Below are 21,694 nucleotides of genomic sequence, written 5' to 3' on the forward strand. Positions count from 1 at the left end.
TTATGTTTATATGGCACTTTTTACAGCATTCTTTGTTGAAAGACTTTTCTTTTCCCATTGATTAGCTCTGTTACCTTGTAAAGAGTCAACTAATGTTGCAAGGTCAATTGTCTATATCTGGGTCTATGTCTGGATGTTGTTCTATTTTGTTGTTCTATTTGTCCCTTGTTAATGCCAATACCACACTCTCTTGATTATTCCAGATGGTTATTATGTTTTAAAAACAGACACTATAAGTCTTCTAGTTTTGTTCTACTTGTTAACGATTACTTTGGCTGTTCTATGTCCTTTCCATTTCTCTTTAAATTTTTTTTTCTTCTAAAGATTGGCACCTGAGCTAACAACTGTTGCCAATCTTATTTTTTCTGCTTTATCTCCCCAAATCCCCCCAGTACATAGTTGTATATCTTAGTTGCAGGTCCTTCTAGTTGTGGTATGTGAGATGCCGCCTCAACATGGCCTGACAAACGGTGCCATGTCCACGTCCAGGATCTGAACCAGCAAAACCCTGAGCCACCGCAGCGGAGCATGCGAACTTAACCACTCGGCCACGGGGCCGGCCTCTCTATTTAAATTTTAATATCAGCTTATTTCTACTAAAAGAATGCTGAGATTTTGATTGACATACCATTGAATTTATAGATCAAATTGGAGAAAACTGACATAACAACAATATTGAGTCTTTTAATTCATGAACATGGTATATCTGTTTACTTAGGTCTTTTTTGGTTTATTTCTTCAAAGTTTTATAGCTTTCAGTTTAGAGGTCTTATACATATTTTGTTGAATTTATTTTAAAGTATTTATGTTTTTCATGCTATCGTAAATGGTGTTGCAAACTTTAGTTAGCAAACATCTTTACTTTCTTTTTGTAAAATACAATTTCTTTAACTCCAAATATTCCCTTTCTTGCTTTGGCTTATTCTTCTCTATTTTGTTTCTATCTAGTTGTTACTTTATCCTTCAAGTTAGACATTTTTTTCTGTCAATTTTTATTTAGATTTATTCACAGGTCTACCATTTTCTTTCTGAACAATGCTTCTGGTATCTCAGACATTCTTTCTCACGTTACTTTCTCTTTCTGAAGTATATCCTTTAAGAGTTCATTAAGGGAGTATTTTTTATGGATAAATTTTCACAGTATTTGTGCCTCTGAAAATGTCTTTATTTTATCTTCATTCTTGAAAAATAGTTTCTCTGGGAATACAAGTCTAGGTTGGTTATATTTTCTCCCAAGGCTTACAATTATTTTCAATTGTCCTCTGGCTTCTACTATTGCACTTGAGAACTCTGCTGTCTGATGGTTTATCTTTTCAGGTAATCTGTATTTTCTCTGTGGCTGTTTTAAGAACTTATCCTTGCCTGTGGTGTTTCACTATTGTAGGTTTCTTTTTATTTATCTTACTTATGATTTCTGGCAGTTCTTGAATCTGAAGATTAGTGTCTCTCATCAATTCTGAAAAATTGAGTCATTATCTTTTCAAGTATTTGTTCTCTCTCATTGCTTCTCTTCTGTCTTTTTAGATTTTCATAATAGAAATGTATGTCACATTTTTCATTCTATCCTTCCTGACTCTTCAGGTCTTTTTATATTTTCCATCATTTTGTCTCCCATGATTTACTCTAGACTATTTTTTCATATATTTCTTTCAGTTCACTAATTCATCATCTGTTTCTAAAATTTTTAATGACTAAAATCCTACAATCTAGAGGGAACTACCATAGTATACTATTCTGCCATTTCTTCATCATTGCATCCAGAATTGGATCTTTGTTGGGCCCAGGGCAAAATGAAAATGTGAGTCCTCTTGTTCAAAAGGCAGGGGGAAAATACTGTTAAAAGTATTATATATAAAGTTTTCCCTTTCTTCCATGGTCATTCTCTACCTGTCATTGTGTTTTTTATGTGTCATGCTCTCATGGATGTGAGAATACTTTTGAGCCAAGTACCGACCCTCATAGTCTCCTGGTGATTCAGCATGTGTGCAGCCCACCAGCTGTCATTTCCCTTCTCAATAGCCATTGAACTGACACATCTTGCCCCAGCCAAGCCTAGAGTCTGAAATCGTCAAGCCACATATTTTCCATAGAGTGAGCCTACCACATCAAGTCATGGCAGATGGGCAACTCCCAAGGGTATTGCACTTCTGCACTGGGACACACCAGGTACTTGGGTTGGAAGTGAGCAAGAGCCCTACCCCTGCCAAGATGGGGCCTCCATCTGCCACACCACGATACTGCTAGCTATGGGTGGGACAGTTGCTGCCATGCCTGACTCCAACATGCCACAGGATTCATACACCCTACACTGATTACCTTCCCACACCTGAGCCCAGGGCCTCACCCAGGTCACATGTAAGGAAGATCATAGAGTATTTGTTTTTCTCCATTGGACTTATTTCACTTAGCACAATATCTTCAAGGTCCACGCAAAAAAGTAAAAGTATGTATGTATCACATTTTCTTCATCCACTCTTCTGTTGAAGGTCACTTAGGTTGTTTCCATATGTTGGCTATTGTGAATAATGTTACAATGAGCATAGGGGTGCAGATCACACAGAAGTAGGATTACTGGATCATGTGGTAGTTGTATTGTTAATTTTTTGAGGAACCTCCATACTATTTTCCATAGTGGCTGCACCAATTTACATTCCCACCAACGGCACACAAGTGTTCCCTTTCCTCCACAGCCTTGCCAACATATGTTATTTCTTGTCTTTTTGATGATAGCCATTCTGACAGATGTGAGGTGATATCTCATTGTGGGTTTGATTTGCATTTCCCTGGTGATAAGTGATGTTGAGTACCTTTTCACATCCCTGTTGGCCATTTGTATATCTCCTATGGAAACATGTGCCTTTAGGCGCTTTGCCCATTTTTTAATCAGATTGGTAGGGATTTTCTTTGCTTTGTTTTGTTTTGTTTGCTGTTGAGTTGTAGGAATTCCTTATATATTTTGGATATTAACCCCATATCCGGTATATGGTTTCCAAAATAATTTCTCCTATTCCATAGGTTACTTTTTCATCTTGTTCATTGCTTCTTTTGCTGTGCAGAAGCTTTTTAGTTTGATATAGTCCCACTTGTTGATTTTTGCTTTTGTTACTTGTGCTTTAGGTGTCATATTCAAAAACTCAGTGCCAAGACTGATGTCGAGGAGCTTTCTCACCTATGTTTTCTTCTAGGAGTTTACAGTTTCAGATCTCACATTTAAGTCTTTAGTTCATTTCAAGTTAATTCCTTCAGTGAGGTAAGATAGGGTTCCAGTTTCATTCTTTTTCATATGAATATCCAGTTTTCCCAACACCATTTATCGAAGAGACTATTCTTTCCCCATTTCTTGGCCCTCTTGACAAATATAAGGTGACTGTATATGCTTGAGTTTATTTCTTGGCTCTCGATTCTCTTACATTGGTCTGTGTATCTATGTTATGCCAGTAGCATACTGTTTTGATTACTATAGCTTTGTAATATAGTTTGGAATCAGGAAGCATGATGCCTCTGGCTTTATTCTTTCCCAAGACTACTTTGACTATTTGGGGTCTTTTGTGATTCCATGCACATTTTAGAATTTTTTCTCCTCTTTCTGTGAAAAATGCTATTGGAACTTTGATAAGGATTGCAGTGAATCTATAGAAGCAGCTTATAGAAGGTTTTGGGTAGTGTGAACCCTTTAACAATATTGATTCTTCTGATCCATTAACATGAGTTGGATATCTTTCCATTTATTTGGGTCTTCTTCACATTCTTTCTTCAGTGTCTTATGAGTTTTGGTGTGCAGATCTTTCACTTCCTTGGTTAAATTTATTCCTAATTATTTCATTGTTTTTGATACTATTGTAAATGGGATTATTTCTTTTTCTGCTTGTTTATTGTTTGTGTATAGAAACACAACTGATTTCTGTATGTTGATTTTGTATCCTTCCACTTACTGAATTTTTTGATTAGTCCTAACAATTTTTTGGTGGAGTCTTTAGGATTTTCTATATACAAAATCATATCATCAGAGAACAGAGACAATTTTACTTCTTCTTTTTCAATTTGGATGCTTTTTCTTCCCTGATTGCTTTAGTTAGGACTTTTTGTACTATGTTAAATAGGAGTGGTGAGAGTGGGCACCCTTCTCTTGTTCTTGATCTTAGAGGAAAAACTTTCACCATTTAGTATGATGTTAACTGTGGGCTTGTCATATATTGCCTGTATTATGTTAAGGTATGTTCTTTCTACAGCAAATTTTTGGAGAGTTTTTATCAAGAAAGGATGTTGTATTTTGTCAGATGCTTTTTCTGCATGTATTGAGATGATCATATGATATTTGCCTTTCATTCTATTAATGTGGTGTATTCACATTTATTTATTTGCCTATGTTAAATCATCCTTGCATCCTGGGATAAATCCCACTTGATCATCATGTATGATCTTTTCACTGTGCTGTTGAATTCAGTTTGTTAGTGTCGTGTTGAGAATTTTTGCACCTTTATTCATTGGAGATATTGGCCTGTAGTTTTCTTTTCTTGTGGTGTCCTTCTCTGCTTTGGTATCAGGGTAATGCTGTCCCTGTAAAATGAGTTTGGGAGTGTTCCCTCCTCTTCAGTTTTTTGGAAGAGATTGAGAAGGATTGGTATTAATTCTTCTTGAAATCTTTGGTAGAATTCACCAATGAAACCATCTAGTCCTGGGCTTTTCTTTGATGGGAAATTTTTACTTACTGGTCTAATATCCTGACTTGTTATTGGTCTGTCAGATATTCTATTTCCTCATGATTTAGTCTTGGTACATTGTATATTTTTAGGAATGTATTCATTTCTTCTAGGTTGTCAAAAATGTTGGCCTATAATTGTTCATAGTAGTCTCTTATGATCATTTGTATTTCTGTAGAATTGTTAGTAATGTCTCCAGTTTCATTTCTGATTTTAGTAGTTTGAGTCTTCTGTCTTTTTTTCTTAGTCTAGCTAAAGGTTTGTCAATTTTGTTTATCTTTTCAAAAAACCAATTCTTAGTTTCATTGATCTTTTCTATTCTTTTTCTGGTCTCTTTTTCACTTATTTCTGTTCTGATCTTTGTTATTTCCTTTCTTCTGCTAACTTTGGGCCTAGTTTCTTCTTCTCTTTCTAGTTCCTTGAGGGGTAAAGTTAAGTTGTTTATTTGAGGTTTTTCTTAGATGGGCATTTATCACTACAAACTTCCTTCCTTGAACTGTTTTTGCTACATCTCGTAAGTTTTGTTATATTGTGCTTCTTTTTTCATTTTTTGCAAGATATTTTTTGATTTTCCTTTTAATTTTATCTTTCACCCAATGGTTGTTCAGAAGTGTGTCATTAGTTTCCACATATTTGTGAATTGTCCAGTTTTTTTTTTCATTTTATTGAGGTCATAATACTTTATGACATTATAAAATTTCAGTTGTACATTATTATTTGTCAGTCACCATATAAATATGCCCCTTTACCCCTTATGCCCACTGCCCAACCCCCTTCATCTCTGGTAACCACTAGTCTATTCTCTTTTTCCGTGTGTTAGTTTATCTTCCATATATGAATGAAATTGTACAGTGTTATCTTTCACTGTCTCGCTCATTTCACTTTATATAATACCCTTAAGGTCCATCCATGTTGTTATGAATGGGATGATTTTGTCTATTTTATAGCTGAGTAGTATTCCATTTTATATATATATCACATCTTCTTTATCCAGTCATCGGTTGGTGGGCACTTGGGTTGCTTCCACGTCTTGGCTATTGTGAACAATGCTGAAATAAACGTAGGGGTGCATAAGTCTTTTTGAATTGTTGATTTCAAGTTCTTTGGAAAATTCTCCAGTAGAAGGATAGCTGGGTCATATGGTATTTCTATTTTTAACTTTTTTTTTTTTTAAAGATTTTATTTTTCCTTTTTCTCCCCAAAGCCCCCCGGTACATAGTTGTATATTCTTTGTTGTGGGTCCTTCTAGTTGTGGCATGCGGGACGCTGCCTCAGCATGGTTTGATGAGCAGTGCCATGTCCGCACCCAGGATTCGAACCAACGAAACACTGGGCCGCCTGCAGCGGAGCGCGCGAACTTAACCACTCGGCCACGGGGCCAGCCCCAGTCTATTTTTAACTTTTTGAGAAATCTCCATACTGTTTTCTATAGTGGCAGCACCAGTTTGCATTCCCACCAGCAGTGTATAAGGGTTCCTTTTTCTCCACATGCTCTCCAACACTTGTTATTTTTTGTCTTCATGATTATAGCCATTCTAACAGGTTAAGGTAATACCTTAGTGTAGTTTTGATTTGCATTGCCCTGATTATTAGTGATGCTGAACATCTTTTCATGTGCCTTTTGGAGATCTGTATATCTTCTTTGGAAATATGTCCATTCATATCCTCTGCCCATTTTTTGATCAGGTTGTTTGTTTTTTTTGCTGTCCAGTTGTGAGAGTTCTTTATATATTTTGGAGATTAGCCCCTTGTCGGATATATGATTTAAAATATTTTCTCCCAATTGGTGGGTTGTCTTTTTGTTTTGTTCTTGGTTTCCTTTGCCTTGCAGAAGCTTGTTAGTCTGATGAAGTCGTACTTGTTTCTTTTTTCTTTTGTTTCCCTTGTCCAAGTAGGCATGGTATTTGAAAAGATCCTTCTAAGAGCGATGTCAAAAGTGTATTGCCTATATTTTCTTCTAGGAGTCGCAGGGTTTCAGGTCTTACCTTCAAGTCTTTAATCCATTTTGAGTTAATTTTTGTGTATGGAAAGATAATGATCTACTTTCATTCTTTTGCATGTGGCTGTCCAGTTTTCCCAACACCATTTATTGAAGAGACTTTCCTTTCTCCATTGTATGTTCTTGGCACCTTTGTTGAAGATTAGCTGTCCATAGATTTGTGGTTTTATTTCTGGGCTTTCAGTTCTGTTCAGTTGATCTGTGTGTCTGTTTTTGTACCAGGACCATGTTGTTTTGATCACTATAGTTTTGTAGTATATTTTGAAGTCAGGGTTTGTGATGCCTCCACCTTTGTTCTTTTATCTCAGGATTGCTGTAGCTATTTGGAGTCTTTTGTTTCCCCATATGAATTTTAGGATACTTTGTTCTATTTCCATGAATAATGTCATTGGGATTCTGATTGGGATTGCATTGAATCTGTAGATTGCTTTGGGGTCTTCTCTATATAAAATCATATCATCTACAAAAGTGAGAGTTTCACTTCTTCATTGCCTGTTTGGATTCCTTTTATTTCTTTTTGTTGCCTAATTGCTCTGGCCAAAATCTCCAGTACTATGTTGAATAAGAGTGGTAAAAGTGGGCACCCTTGTCTTGTTCCTGTTCTCAGAGGGACGACTTTCAGTTTTTCCCCGTTGAGTATGACGTTGGCTGTGGGTTTGTCAAATATGACCTTTATTAGGTGAGGTACTTTCCTTCTATACCCACTGTATTGAGAGTTTTTATCATAAATGGATGTGGGATCTTGTCAAATGGTTTCTCTGCATCTATTGAGATGATCATGTGCTTTTTATTCCTTATTTTGTTAACATGGTGAATCACATTGATTGATTTGCAGATTTTGAACCATCCCTGTGTCCCTGGTATAAATCCCACTTGATCAAGGTGTACGATCCTTTTAATGTTTTGCTGTATTCGGTTTGCCAATATTTTGTTGAGGATTTTTGCATCTATTTTCATCGATGATATTGCCTGTAATTTTCCTTCTTTGTGTTGTCTTTGTCTGGCTTTAGGATCAGGGTGATGTTGGCCTTGTAAAACGTGTTAGAAAGTATTCTGTTGTCTTCAAATTTTTGGAATAGTTTGAGAAAGATAGGTATTAAATCTTCTTTGAATGTTTGGTAGAATTCTCCAGAGAAGCCATCTGGTCCTAGACTTTTATTTTTTGGGAGGTTTTTGATTACTATTTCTATTTCTTTACTTGTGATTGGTCTATTCAGATTCTCTATTTCTTCCTGATTCAGTTTGGGTAGGTTGTATGAGTCTAGGAATTTATCCGTTTCTTCTAGGTTGTTCAATTTGTTGGCATATAGTTTTTCATAGTATTCTCTTATGATCATGTCAAATATTTAAAGAGGATTAGTCATGCAACTTTGGCCATCTGAGCTTGTACTATTGTTAGGTAAGCAAGCAGATTCAAGCCTCTCAGCCTTCTGTGATGACACATGAGAATCAATAATTATATTTAATTATAGACATTTGTATCTTGTTTACATTTAGCATTTAATCATTTGTGTATCTGTAATGGAATATAAAGAGAATATTCAAAGATTTAGAAACATGCATATTGAAAGTAGAATATTCAGATTAATATCTAGCATGCTGTTTACTAAACTACAATTCCTCTTTTTCCCAACAGAAATTTTGTTCACAATTTAACCCAGGTAAAATATTTTTTTAAAATTTTGTATATCCCTTATATATTGCTACTATATTATTTCCCTCTTATCTATGTTTACCAGAGGAACAATTTCCCAAAGTAAATTTTCAACAAAATTTGCTCAGAGCACTGATACTTAAGGAATGATTTGAGGACTCCACAGACGATTTCTGGAGATCCATGAGGTCTTCCCTTTCAACCAAATACCTGTGTGAGGATAGATTTTCCCCAGATACTTCCACCAAAACCACATATGTCAACAGCTTGAATACAGGAGCACAATGGTAATCCAACTGTCTTCCATTAAGCCAGATATTAAAGAGATCTTGTAATGTAAAATGTAAAACAACCATTGTCACTAATTTTTTTTTGTTTTGGAAAAGCTATTTTTTCAAAAAAAATGTTAGATATGTTAATATGTGATGATTTATCATAGTTTTAAAAATAAATTTATAAATATCTTTAAATGTTACCAGTTTAAATTTGTTTTATGGTAAATATTGGTAGATCTAATAAACATAAAACAAAAGCTCTGTGGGATTATCAGTAATTTTTAAGACTATGAAGTGGTCATGAGATCAAAACGTTTTAACATTAGGATCAGAGAATGATTAGAAGTATGATAGATACGTTCAAAATTCTAAAAATTGAAATAAAGTGATAATATTTGGAAATTAAAGTTCTATAACTATTTTAATTTTCTCAAAGCAGTGATTTACTGGAAAAAAGAGGTGGTAAAAAAAGATAATAATAGTAATAAATAAACTCCCAGTATTGGATCAAGATGGTTGAATGAGCCCATGTGTCCGTATGTACTCCTATCCCAAATCCAACTGACATTATAGAATTATTTATTAAGGCTATAATTATAGCAGCACAAAAAAACAATGAAGAGTATTATCAGTGGATAAGGAAGTTTAATATAGAAAGTAGAGGGAATATTCTAGAAGTAGAATACATATTACAGACCCAAGTAATCAGAGTAACCTCCGTCTCACTCAAAACACATAGAAATGCCTTTAGAAAATATACATGTGTATATAATGCTAGTACAGAGTTTTACATGAATATAGGCGTCTCTGTGTATAAACTTTAAAAGCAACTAAAGGAATTTCCTGGATGTCAGCAATAATAGAACTAAAATCCAGAGTATAAGATTGAATTATGAACTAAGGGTATTCAATAGAATATAATCGCTAGTAGACAAGGGGTTTTAATATGTGTGAGGGGATAGAAAATGAAGCCTCCAATCTGTGGGAGAGGGAGGAGCTGAAACTAACCTCCCTACATGAAGCTAGAATTTATCAAAGGTCTGTAAAATAGGAACTCATAAAGCCCCACTCACTGGCTTAGAGTCATTGTAAAGAAATGATACATCTTTTTGGTGCTTTAAATGGACAGGGAGTTACCTACACAAAATCTCAGGTGAATGTCCAAGTTTAACAGCCCAAGAGGTTGGAGACCTACAGCTAGGTAATAAACACAAAAAGGCAAGCAGTGAAACACCTAAGGCCCAGCAGAGGTGATTGAAAACCCATTTCCGTAACCAAGACTGTACAGGATTCTCACAGAAAACAAACCCTCTGAAAATAATCATAAAATAAGTGATATAACCACAAAAAACACAACTGCCTGGAATAGACACACTCATGAAAATGGAGAAAATTTATATGATTCAAAACTAAAGGTAATGGGGCCGGCACGCATGGCCAAGTGGTTAAGTTCGTGCACTCTGCTTCAGCAGCCCAGGGTTTTGCCAGTTCGGATCCTGTGCACAGACCTAGCACTGCTTGGCAGGCCATGCTGAGGGAGTGTCCCACATGGCAGAGCCAGAAAGACCTACAGTTAGCATATACAACTATGTACTGGGGGACTTTGGGGAGAAGAAAAAAAATTGGCAACAGATGTTAGCACAGGGCCAATCATTAAAATAAAAAAAAAAACCTAAAAGTAAGACCATCTGAAAGATTATTAAATTCATATTTGAAATAGTCAAATAGATAAAAGAAAGAATAGAAACCAACATACCAGGAATTATTCACAATTATACATTTGGAAATTTTAAAACATCCTATGAAAATGTCTTGAAATGAAAAAGTAGGCATCTAAAAATTAAAGTTGAATAACAGGTTAAATAGAAGAATAGATACAATTGAGAAAATGGCAGTATTAGTCATTTGGAATGTGAATCATGCAGGATGCAACACATAAAAGTGAAAAGATGGAAAATATCCAAAGAGAAGTTAAGAGACATAGAAGATGGACTGAGACAGCTTATCATACACATAATAGGAGTTCCAAAAGGGGGAAGAAAAGGAATTGGAGATAATACTGAAAGGGTATAATTATGAAGACTCTTTCACAACTGAAGACATGAGTTCTCAGATTGAAAAACTAAAGTACAGGATGCAGTAAATAATGGTGAGAAAGTAAACTATATAATATGCTAATAAATCTAAATAAGTATTCACAATCAAAATACTTCAATAATGACTAATGTTTTTTCTTAAACAAAGTGAAGTTAAAATATTAGCCAACAAAGAATGGAAAATGAAGGGAGATTTGCTTTTGAAATTGTCTAAGATCCTTATAAATATTCAAGATAAGATACTGATTAACTTTAGCCTACATTAAAAATGCATGTAAAAATTTAAGGCTGTCCATTAAAGTAATAGAAATAAATGCGTAGTTTCTAAAAAGTAGACTTCTGGAAGAACAATTTTTAAAATGCTAGCAACTTAATAGGAGGCAATAAGAAGAAAAATGAAATAAAGAGAAATTAAAACATAGAGAATATAGGAACACAAAAATAAGATTAAGAAATCACTTAAATTAGATCAGTAATGAAAATGTGATTGGATTAAATTCACCTATTAAATGACAAAAACTCCAGAAATCTGATTTTTATAAAAGTTGCCTAGTTAAAACAAAGAGTAACACAAAATTTGGAAAGAAAGGATGCAAACAGGTTAACACCATCAAAAGGAAACTAGAGTGATGATATGAATATAAACTAAAAGATATGTGAAACCCAAAAGATATTAACAGATATAAAGAGAGAAATTACTTCATAATAAAGGAAAAATCTACAAAGAAGATAAACAAATTATGATATCATATATACCTAATAATATAGCCTCATCCAATCCTAAAGAAGATAGAAAATTCCCCCAATTCATTTCCTGAATCCAACACTACCTTAATACCAAAAGTAGGCAAAGAAAAAGAAAGAAAGAAAGGAAGGGAGGGAGGAAAGGAAGAAGACGTAAACCAATATACTTGTATATATAAGTGCAAAAATTCTACATAAAATATTAGCAAATGGAATCCAGCAATATGCTAAAAGAACAAACTGAAAAGGGCCAGTATCTTCCAGGAATGCAACACTGGTTCACTATTAGGAAAACTGACAACAATATCCATTACATCAACACATGAAAGAAAAAAATAAATGATCATATCTGTAAGTTTAAAAATTCAACAACCATTCCTAATGAAAGCACTAAGTAAAATAAGTTTAGAAGGGAACCACTTAATTCTAATAAAAAATTTACTTCCCAAGTAACTAAAAATCATTATTATAAATTGTGAAATACTTCTAATTCAATTAAAATCAGGAACTGGACAGATATACCTAATATCACCATTATTATTTAATTTAGGCTTGAATATAACAGTGTAAATAATAAGACAGGAAAAAGAAATGTACAATATTGTAAATTTATAATAGCAATAAAGACTATAAAACACTTAAGAATAAGCTTAACAAGAAAGCTGTATCAAGAGCTACTTTCGGAATTTTGAATGACTTAAAAAAATCTAGCTTTTTAAGTTTTTAATTGGAATCCAGAGTCCAATTTTTGATTGAAAAAATATCTTAACGTTAATATGGAATAATATAGTATAATAAGCTATCCTCCTGGAAGAAAATGAAAGTAGAATCCTCTTTCATACTGTATACAAAAATAAATAAATTTCAATTGGCATATAAGACTTAAATGCAAAATAAAAAATTGTGGGGTGGAGGGGAGAGTCTTGAAGCTGTTCCATATAGACTCAAGGGAAATCTTATTCAATATTGGAAACTATAAATAAAAAGATAGTCAAGGGACTGGCCCAGTGACAAGTTTTCAGGCTCTGTTTTGATGGCCCAGGGCTTGCAGGTTCAGATCCCAGGTGAGGACCTCTGCACCACTCATCAAGCCATGCTGTGGTGGTGTCCCACATACAAAGTAGAGGAAGACAGGCACAAAGGTTAGTTCAGGGACCATCTTCCTCACACACACACACAGAAGAAGATAGTCATAATTGAAAATGTGAGAATTAAAAACTTTCATATCCCAAAAGTACCATAAACAAAGTTAGTTTAGACAAGAAATAGTTACAAAAAAATTTTACATAAATTTTACACTAAACAGCTAATATCCCTGGTGTTCAGAGATGGTTTGGATGTAAGTTGGTATAGCCATTTTGAGAAATGATTCTGCATTATCTTACACATAGTCTGCACCGCAGCAATTCCAGTCCTAAGTATATACTCAAGAAAACTTCTTGCACTCATTCATCAAGACATTTTCAAAAATGTTCATAATAGATCTGCTCATAAAATCTATCCCTCTCAAACAGAATGAACCCAAATACCCATTAATAGGAGGAGGGAGAAATTGTGGTATATTCACATGATGGAATTTTAAATAGTAATGAAAATGAATGAGATAAGTTATGGGCAATAACTAGAATAAATCCTAGTTACATAATGTTGAAAGACAAAAATCAGGTCCTAGGGGGCTGTGTATGGGATGATCAAGTTAAAAAATAGCCAAAAACGAAACCCTATATTAATCAAAAACACAGAATTCAGAAAAGTGAGTAGCTCTGGGCAGAAACAGGGAACCAGAAAGAGGAGGAATACTCAGGTAAAGATATTTGTAAGGTTCTAGTTTTTGAGTAGGGTGGTGAGGTCCTGGTTTTCATTTTACTAATTTAAAATTTAAATAATTACATAAAAGAGGGTCGTGCCAATAATGACAGTGTGACGTGAGCTAAGGATTGTGGTTATTCTGATTCTGAATCTGTGTGCCTGAAGTCCAAGCAAAACAAAGAACTCTCACAAAGGAGAAGAAAATGGCACGTGTCAATTGAAAAATGTGAAAACGCCATGCACACAAAAGCAAATCTAACAAACATGAAAAGATGCTGAAATTCACTTAACCTCAGGAAAATTCAAATTAACAATGAAATGTCCACTCATCATGCTGATAAAACTCAAACAAGAGAAAATAGCTATTGCTAGAGGGGATCTGGGCAAAAGGGTACATTTCAAACTGTGCCAGTGAAAAATGTGAAGTTACAGCCTGATCAAATTTTTGGAGAGTAATCTGGCAACATCTATTAAAATTAAACATATATGTATACTCTTGGATCAACAATACCACTCCTCGGAATCTACTCCACAGAAGTGAAACCTCCAGTACATAAGGCTATATGAAAAAGGATCTGTAATATGCAGCATTGTAATAGTGGTAAAAAAAAAAAAAAAACCACAAAACAAAACTAGACCTGTAGTAAATCTCCATCATTAGAGAAACTGATCTGTAAATTACAGTATAACCACATCATAGAATATTCAGACATTATAAGAGTTGACACTGGGGAATTTCAATGGTGTATACTTGAGTGATAAAAGGAGGATGTGGAAAATGTGTATAATATGATCCAATTTATAAAAAACTCTTAAAACACGTGTACAGACATCAGCATCATGGTGGAGTGAGCTTTCCCAGTAATCGTTCCCCTACAACATACAACAATAAAGACACTCATACTCCAACAGAGGACATCCAAACACAGCACAAAAGACATCGGAGAGATCCACGCAGCCATACGACAGAGGGCGGAGAGGCTGGACCCCCCCTCAGAGGAGGTGGAATGGGATGAGAGAAAACTTCATTCCCTCCCCTAAAGACTGTGATCCGTGACTGTGGGCAGCCTCCGAGAGGCAAGGAAGAGGAAGGGGACATTCCTTCATGGGAACATCAAGGATCCCTAAGGGCCCTTGCAGCCTAGAGGGAAGCCCTCTACTGGGGCAAAAGCTTTCACGGGGGTGACCTCATCATGCCAACACCCCAGGGGAACAGACAGTGAGAGCAGAGTGAGGAAACCCCGAGAGCATGCAGAAGAAAGTGCCCTACCCCTACTCACTCAGTGCCAGCTCCAGCCCCTGGGATCTTAGCTGAAGGCAGGGGGCTCAGAATATGCAGTTCTTGACCCCCACCCAGTGGCGATAAGCAGTTACTGTGACCAAATAACACCAGGATGCAAAAAAACAGAGCCACTCCCTCTAGGAATATCAAACATTATATTATATCTCCACACAAGCGAGAAAATGACAAGTACCCAAAAATCAGTCCTGAGGACACAGAAATATGTAATCTAAATGACAAAGAATTCGAAACAGCTATCATCAAAAAACTCAACAAGTTAAAAGAAAATGTAGAGAAACAATTCAACAAGTTCAGGAGCTGCTTCACAAAAGAGATTGAAACTATAAGGAAGAATCAATCAGAAATATTAGAGATGAAAGACACAATGGAAAATATAAAAAAATATGGATTCCCTGAACACTCGAGTGGACTTCATAAAGGAGTGTATCAGCATAATTGAAGATTGAAATGCTCCAGATAGAGGAAGAGAGAGAAGTAAGACTAAAAAGAAATGAAGAAAGTCCCCAAGAAATATCTGACTCAATTAGGAAATGGAACATAAGAATTATAGCTATTCAAGAAGGAGAAGAGAAGGAGAATGGAGCAGACAACTTGTTCAAGGAAATAATAGCAGAGACCTTCCCAAACCTAGGGAAGGAGATGGAAATCCATGTGGAAGACGCTGCCAGATCTCTTAAATATGTCCATGTAAAAAGACCTATGGCAAGGCATATAGTAGTGAAACTGGCAAAAGTCAAAGAAAGAATACTAAAAGCAGCACGGCAGAAGAAAATAACCTACAAAGGAACCCCTATCAGGCTTTCAGCAGATTTCTCTGCAGAAACCTTATAGGCTAGGAGAGACTGGAATGACATATTCAAAACTGTCAGCTAAGAATACTCTATCCAACGAAAATATCCTTCAGATATGATGGGGAAATAAAAACTTTCCCAGACAAACCAAAGCTAAGGAGGTTTGTAGCCACAAGACCCCCCCACCCCGTACAAGAAATCCTCAAAAAGGCCCTCATATCTAGAAAAAAAAGGGAGAAAGGGGTTACAAAGCATGGAGTAAGGAGATAAATAGGTGGACAGAATCAGAGCAGGATAGCAAATACTCAAGTATAGCATTAAAGAAAAAATGAAGGAAAACACCAAAAACAAATATAATATTGTCATTTTAACCATAAACCCATAACATAAAATGGAATAAGATGTGAGAAAAACAACTTAGGAGGGGAAGAGGAAAGGGACTGAATAGGTTTATTCTAAGGAAATAAGAGGCTATCAGAAAATGGACTATCTTATGCACGAGATATTGAATACAAACTTCATGGTAACCACTAAACAAAAAAGCAGAACAGAGACACAAATAATAAATAAGGAGAAAACAAAGAAACACAACATAAAGAACTATATAACTCAATTGTTAGACCAAGATACACAGGACTAGAAACAAAGGATATACAAGAGAACCAGAAAATGTGAGATAAAATGGCAGCATTAAGCCCTCATACATCAATAATCACCCTAAAGGGAAATGGATTGAGTTCTCCAATAAAAAGACATGGAGTGGCGAGATGGATTAAAGAACAAGAACTAACAATGTGCTACCTCCAGAAAGCACATCTCAGCTCCAATGACAAACACAGGCTCAGAGTGAAGAGATGGAAGACAATACTCCAAGCTAATGGCAAACAAAAGAAAGCAGGTGTTGCAATACTTATATCAGACAAAGTAGACTTCAAGATAAGACAGGTAAAGAGAGACAAAAAGGGGCAGTATATAATGATCAAAGGGACATTCCATCAAGAAGAAATAACATTTATAACGATCTATGCACCCAACACAGGAGCACCAAAGTACATAAAGCAACAATTAACAAACCTAAAAGAAGATATTAATAATAACACAATAATAGTAGGGGACCTCAACACTCCACTCACATCAATGGATAGATCATCCAGCTAGAAAGTCAACAGGGAAACAGTGGTATTAATTGAAAGGCTAGACTAGTTGGACTTAATGGGCGTATATAGAACACTCCATCCAAAAACAGCAGAATACATATTCTTATCAAGTAAGCATGGATCATTCTCAAGAATAGACCATATGTTGGGAAACAAGGCAAGCCTCAATAAATTTAAGAAGATTGAAATAATAACAAGCATCTTTTATGATCATAATGCTATAAAGCTAGAAATTAATTACAAGAAAAATGCTGAGAAAGGGACAAAGATGTGCACACCCCACAACAGGCTATTGAACAAACAATGGATCATTGAAGTAATTAAAGGAGAAATAAAAAAATGTGTAGACAAATGAAAATGAAAACATACCATAGAAACTCATATAGGCTGCAGCAAAAGCCATATTAAGAGGGAAATTCATCGCAATAGAGGGTCACCTTAACAAATAAGAAAAACCCCAAATAAGCGATCTCAAACTACACCTAACTGAATTAGAAAAAGAAAAACAAACGAAGTCCAAAATCAGCAGAAGGAGACAAATAATAAAAATCAGAGCAGAAATAAATGCTATTGAAAGAAAAAAGGCAGTAGAAAGGATCAATGAAACAAAGATATGGTTATTTGAGAAGATAAATAAAATTGACAAACCCCTAGCCAGAGTTAAAAAGAAAAAAAAAGAGAAAGCTCAGATAAATAAAATTAGAAATGAAAGAGGAGAAATAACAACAGATACCACAGAAATACAAAGGATTATAAGAGAATACTATGAAAAACTATATGCCAACAAAATGGACAATCTAGAGGAAATGAATAAATTCTTAGATTTATACAACCTCCCAAAGCTGAATCAAGAAGAAACAGATAATCTGCATAGACCAATCACAAATAAAGAGATTGAAACAGGAATCAAAAGCACCCCAAAGAATAAAGCCCAGGACCAGACTGCTTCCCTGGGGAATTCTACCAAACTTTCAGAGAGGACTTAATACCTATCCTTCTCAAGCTATTCCAAAAAATTAGGGAAGATGGAATACTTCCTAACACATTCTATGAGGCCAACATCACTCTGATACCAAAGCCTGACAAGGACAACACGAAAAAGGAAAACTACAGGCCGATATCTCTGAGGAACATAGATGCAAAAATCCTCAACAAAATATTGGCAACCCAAAACAGCAATACATCAAAAAGATCATACGTCATGATCAAGTGGGATTTATACCTGGGACACAGGGTGGTTCAACATCTGCAAATCAATCAATGTGATACACCACATCAACAAAATGAGGAATAAAAACCACATGATCATCTCAAGAGATGCAGAGAAACCATTTGACAAGATCCAACAGCCATTTATAATAAAAACTCTCATCAAAATGGGCATAGAAGGAAATTACCTCAACGTAATAAAGGCCATATATGACAAACCCACAGCCAACATCATACTCAATGGGGAAAAACTAAACACCATCTTTCTGAGAACAGGAGCAAGACAAGAGTGCCCATTCTCACCACTCTTATTCAGCATAGTACTGGACGTTTTGGCCAGGGCAATTAGGCAAGAGAAAGGAATAACAGGAATCCAAATAGAGAGTGAGAAGAAACTCTCACTGTTTGCAGACGACATGATCTTATATATAGAAAACCCTAAAGAATCCATGTAACCACCACCCAGGGCAAGATATAAAACATATAAATATAGAAGTCTTCACATAAACAACTTCCACAAATTAATAAATAAAGACTAACAACCTAATAGAAAAATGGGAAACGGTCAAAGGAAATGAACAATTAGACAGGAAATACAAGTGGAACTTGGGCATATGGAAAGCTACTCAAACTTTCTTATAATAAAAGAAAAGCAAATTAAAACTGCGTCACAGTACCGTTTGTCACCATCTGACTGACAATATCCAAATGTAAGATAACACACTAGGTGGGAAAGGCTGTGAGGAAAGAAGAAATCTCTTACATTGCTGGTGAGAGGGTATATTGGCGCAAGTGCTATGGAGAAAAATTTAGCAATATGTATAAAATTATGAGTGCATATGCTCTGTAACTCAACAATTCCACTTTTAGGAAAACGCCAAGGCACAAAATGATATTTGTACAAAGTTGTTCACTATAGCATTGATTGTCGTGGCGAGGGACTGGAAACAAATGTTATCAGTAGGTTACTGGTTAAATAAATTATGGTTCCTTCGTAATTTGGAATGATACACAGGTGAAAAATTAATGAGAATATGTAAATATCTCTAAGATATAACTTTAAGTGAAAAATGTAATGTTTGAAAAAATTTGTTTGGTGTGCTAGAATTTATATAAAAAGGAGGGAAAAACATATTTATTGATTAAACAAAAACTTGATAGAAATATAAACAAGAATTTACTAATAGTAGTTATTCATGTGGTACAGTAGACTTGTGGGAACTAAGTAATGGAGTACAGGGTAAGAGAAATTTCACTACATCGTTAATTTGTTTTTAATTATGTGAATAAATTGTCTATTCAAGAAAAAATAAGAAAAAAACTTCCAATCTACAACTGTTGACATGGCCGTCGTGTACCAAGTGACAAAAGCAAGTTACAGACAACATGTGTGGTGTGCTTTCACTTTTGTAGGAGTGTGTGAGTGTGGGTGGGGCGCTGTGTCTGGGAGAGTAGAGAAGGAAATGTAGGCATTCATACGAAGTTTTAACAGTAGCTACCTCAGGAGTGTAGCGGGATATTATTAACTCTTCCTCCATATATCTTTGGATTGTCTCACTCGTTAAAACCAACACATATTGCTTTTGATTTTTTAAAATGGTATAATCAAAAGTTTTAAAATAAATAAAAACATTGTTATAGTTATGTTTTGCCATAACTAAAAATGACATTTGTCCAAAATGTAAAGAAATGCAAACGCATTTTCTTTTGTAGGTTATCGTTATATGGATATACGATCCAGAAAATGCAGACCCTAGTGAGTTGCTATGGAATGCAAATGAGCCTTCACTAGTAAGTGGAAACATTATTATTATTATACATAAAATAATACGCTACATTTCTTTTTTAAGGGCTGTGAATAATTTATTTTAAGGGCCCAGAACTAACTAAATACATTTTAATTATCCATTAAATTGTTTAGCTGTTATGGTGATTTGGAACTTGTACTCAATCTCTACAATTATAAATCTTTCCTTAGAATTCTTATTGAGCACCCTCCATATTATCTGTGAACCTCGTTGTTCATGAGGAGGCTGGCCATTAAAGTGCTTTAAGGGAGTTCCTTGAGCATCTATCTTGAAGTCCAGTCCCTTACTGAATCCTTTACCCCTTGGAGACTAATGAAGTTCCTAAAGGTGCAACACAGTAGATAAATAAGTCCTTTCTTTTATTTGCTACAAATTTACCTTTTTCAACATTAAACTTCTGTCTTCTGTTACGATTAAAATGTATTGAAGAGAAATATAGATTAAGCAGTTTTAGTTTCTTATGGGACTGTCTACGTCTTAATGAGTCAAGGGATGGACTGGTAAATCAGAATGACAACCAGTCAATTAATTGTTTTATTTGGCAATTGACTTTAGAGGGAATAAAATATTAATGGTAATTAAACACTTTAAGCATTACTGATCTTAATTTCTAATCTTTGAGATCTTTCTTTTTTCATAATGTAGGCTTTTATCACTATAAATGTCCCTCTTACAACTGCTTTTGCTGTATCCCATAGGTTTCATTATGTTGAATTTCCACTTTCATTTATTTCAAGATGTTTTCTGATTTTTATTTTGGTTTCTTCTTTGATTCATTGGTTCAGGAGGGTGTTGTTTAATTCCCATATATTTCTGAATTTTTTTTCACTTTCCTCCTGTTACTGGTTCTAGTTTCATATCATTGTGGTTGGAAAAGATATTTGGTATGATTTCAATTTTCAGTTTTCTTAAATTTGTTTTTTCTAAAGATTGGCACCTGACCTAACATCTGTTACCAATCTTCTTTTTTTTTCCTTCTTCTCCCCGAAGTCCCTGAGTACATAGTTGTATATTCCAGTTGTGCGTGCCTCTGGTTGTGCTATATGGGACGCCACCTCAGCATGGCTTGATGAGCGGTGTGTAGGTCCGTGCCCAGGATCCGGAGTAGTGAAACCCTGAGCCAATGAAGCAGAGCATGTAAACTTAACCACTTGGTCAAGGGGCCAGCCCCTTAAATTTGTTTTTTGACCTATTGTATGATATATCCTGGAGAATGTTTTATGTGCTTTTGAGAAGTATGTGCATTCTGCTGCTCTTGGATGGCATGTGTGTACATGTCTGTTAGGTCCATTTCATCTAAAGTGTGGTTCAATTCCAATGCTCCTTCATTTATTTATCTTTTGTCTGGATGATCTACCCGTTGTTGAAAGTGGAGTATTGAAGTCCTCTACTGTTATTATATTTTTATCTATTTCTCCCTTAAGATCTGTTAGTACCTGTTTAATATATTTAGGAGCTCTGATATTGAGTGCATATATATCTACAATTGTTATATCTTCTTGATGAATTGACCCCTTTATCATTATATAATGGTCTTCTTTGTCTCTTGTTACAGTTTTTGGCTTAAAGTCTATGTTGTCTAATATAAGTATAGCTACCCCTGCTCTCTTTTGGTTTCCACTTACAGGCAATATCTTTTTCCATCCTTTGACTCTGAGCCTCTGTGTGTCTTTAAGACTAAAGCGAGTCTCTTGTAGGTAGCATATAGTTGAGTCTTGTTTTTGTAAAATGCATCCAGCCATTCTATGCCCTTTGATTGTCGAATTCAATCCATTTAAATTTAGAGTAATTATTTATGGATAATGACACAAATATCATCCTATTAATTATTTTCTGGCTGTTTTGTAGTTCCCTGGCTCCTTTCTTTCTCTCTTGCTCCCTTCTTTTGTGAATTGATGATTTTCCATAGGGGTATGCTTTGATTTCCTTCTATTTATCTTTTGTGAATCTACTACAAATTTTTGCTTCGTGGTTACTATCAGGCTTGAATAAAACATCTTATAGATATAACAGTCTATTTTATGCTGACGGCAACTTAACTTCAATCACGTACAAAAGCTCTACCTTTTTACTCTCCCCTTTTTTGTTTTTGAAGTCACAATTTTTTATATGGTACATTCATTAACAAATTATTGTAGCTATAGTTACT

General features: G+C 35.0%; 1 protein-coding gene across 1 annotated transcript in view; it reads left to right on the forward strand.

Annotated features, from left to right (window-relative positions):
- The window catches only part of CATSPERE (catsper channel auxiliary subunit epsilon), a 263,038-nt gene that overhangs the window by 71,850 nt on the left and 169,494 nt on the right, over nucleotides 1–21,694 (forward strand). The window contains exons 6-7 of the mRNA XM_044762713.2: nucleotides 8,336–8,360; nucleotides 19,451–19,528. Of these exons, the coding sequence (XP_044618648.1) occupies nucleotides 8,336–8,360; nucleotides 19,451–19,528 (103 nt within the window). The remainder of the gene's footprint in view (nucleotides 1–8,335; nucleotides 8,361–19,450; nucleotides 19,529–21,694) is intronic.

The sequence above is a fragment of the Equus asinus genome, chromosome 30, assembly GCF_041296235.1.
Source record: "Equus asinus isolate D_3611 breed Donkey chromosome 30, EquAss-T2T_v2, whole genome shotgun sequence".
Lineage (NCBI taxonomy): Eukaryota > Metazoa > Chordata > Mammalia > Perissodactyla > Equidae > Equus > Equus asinus.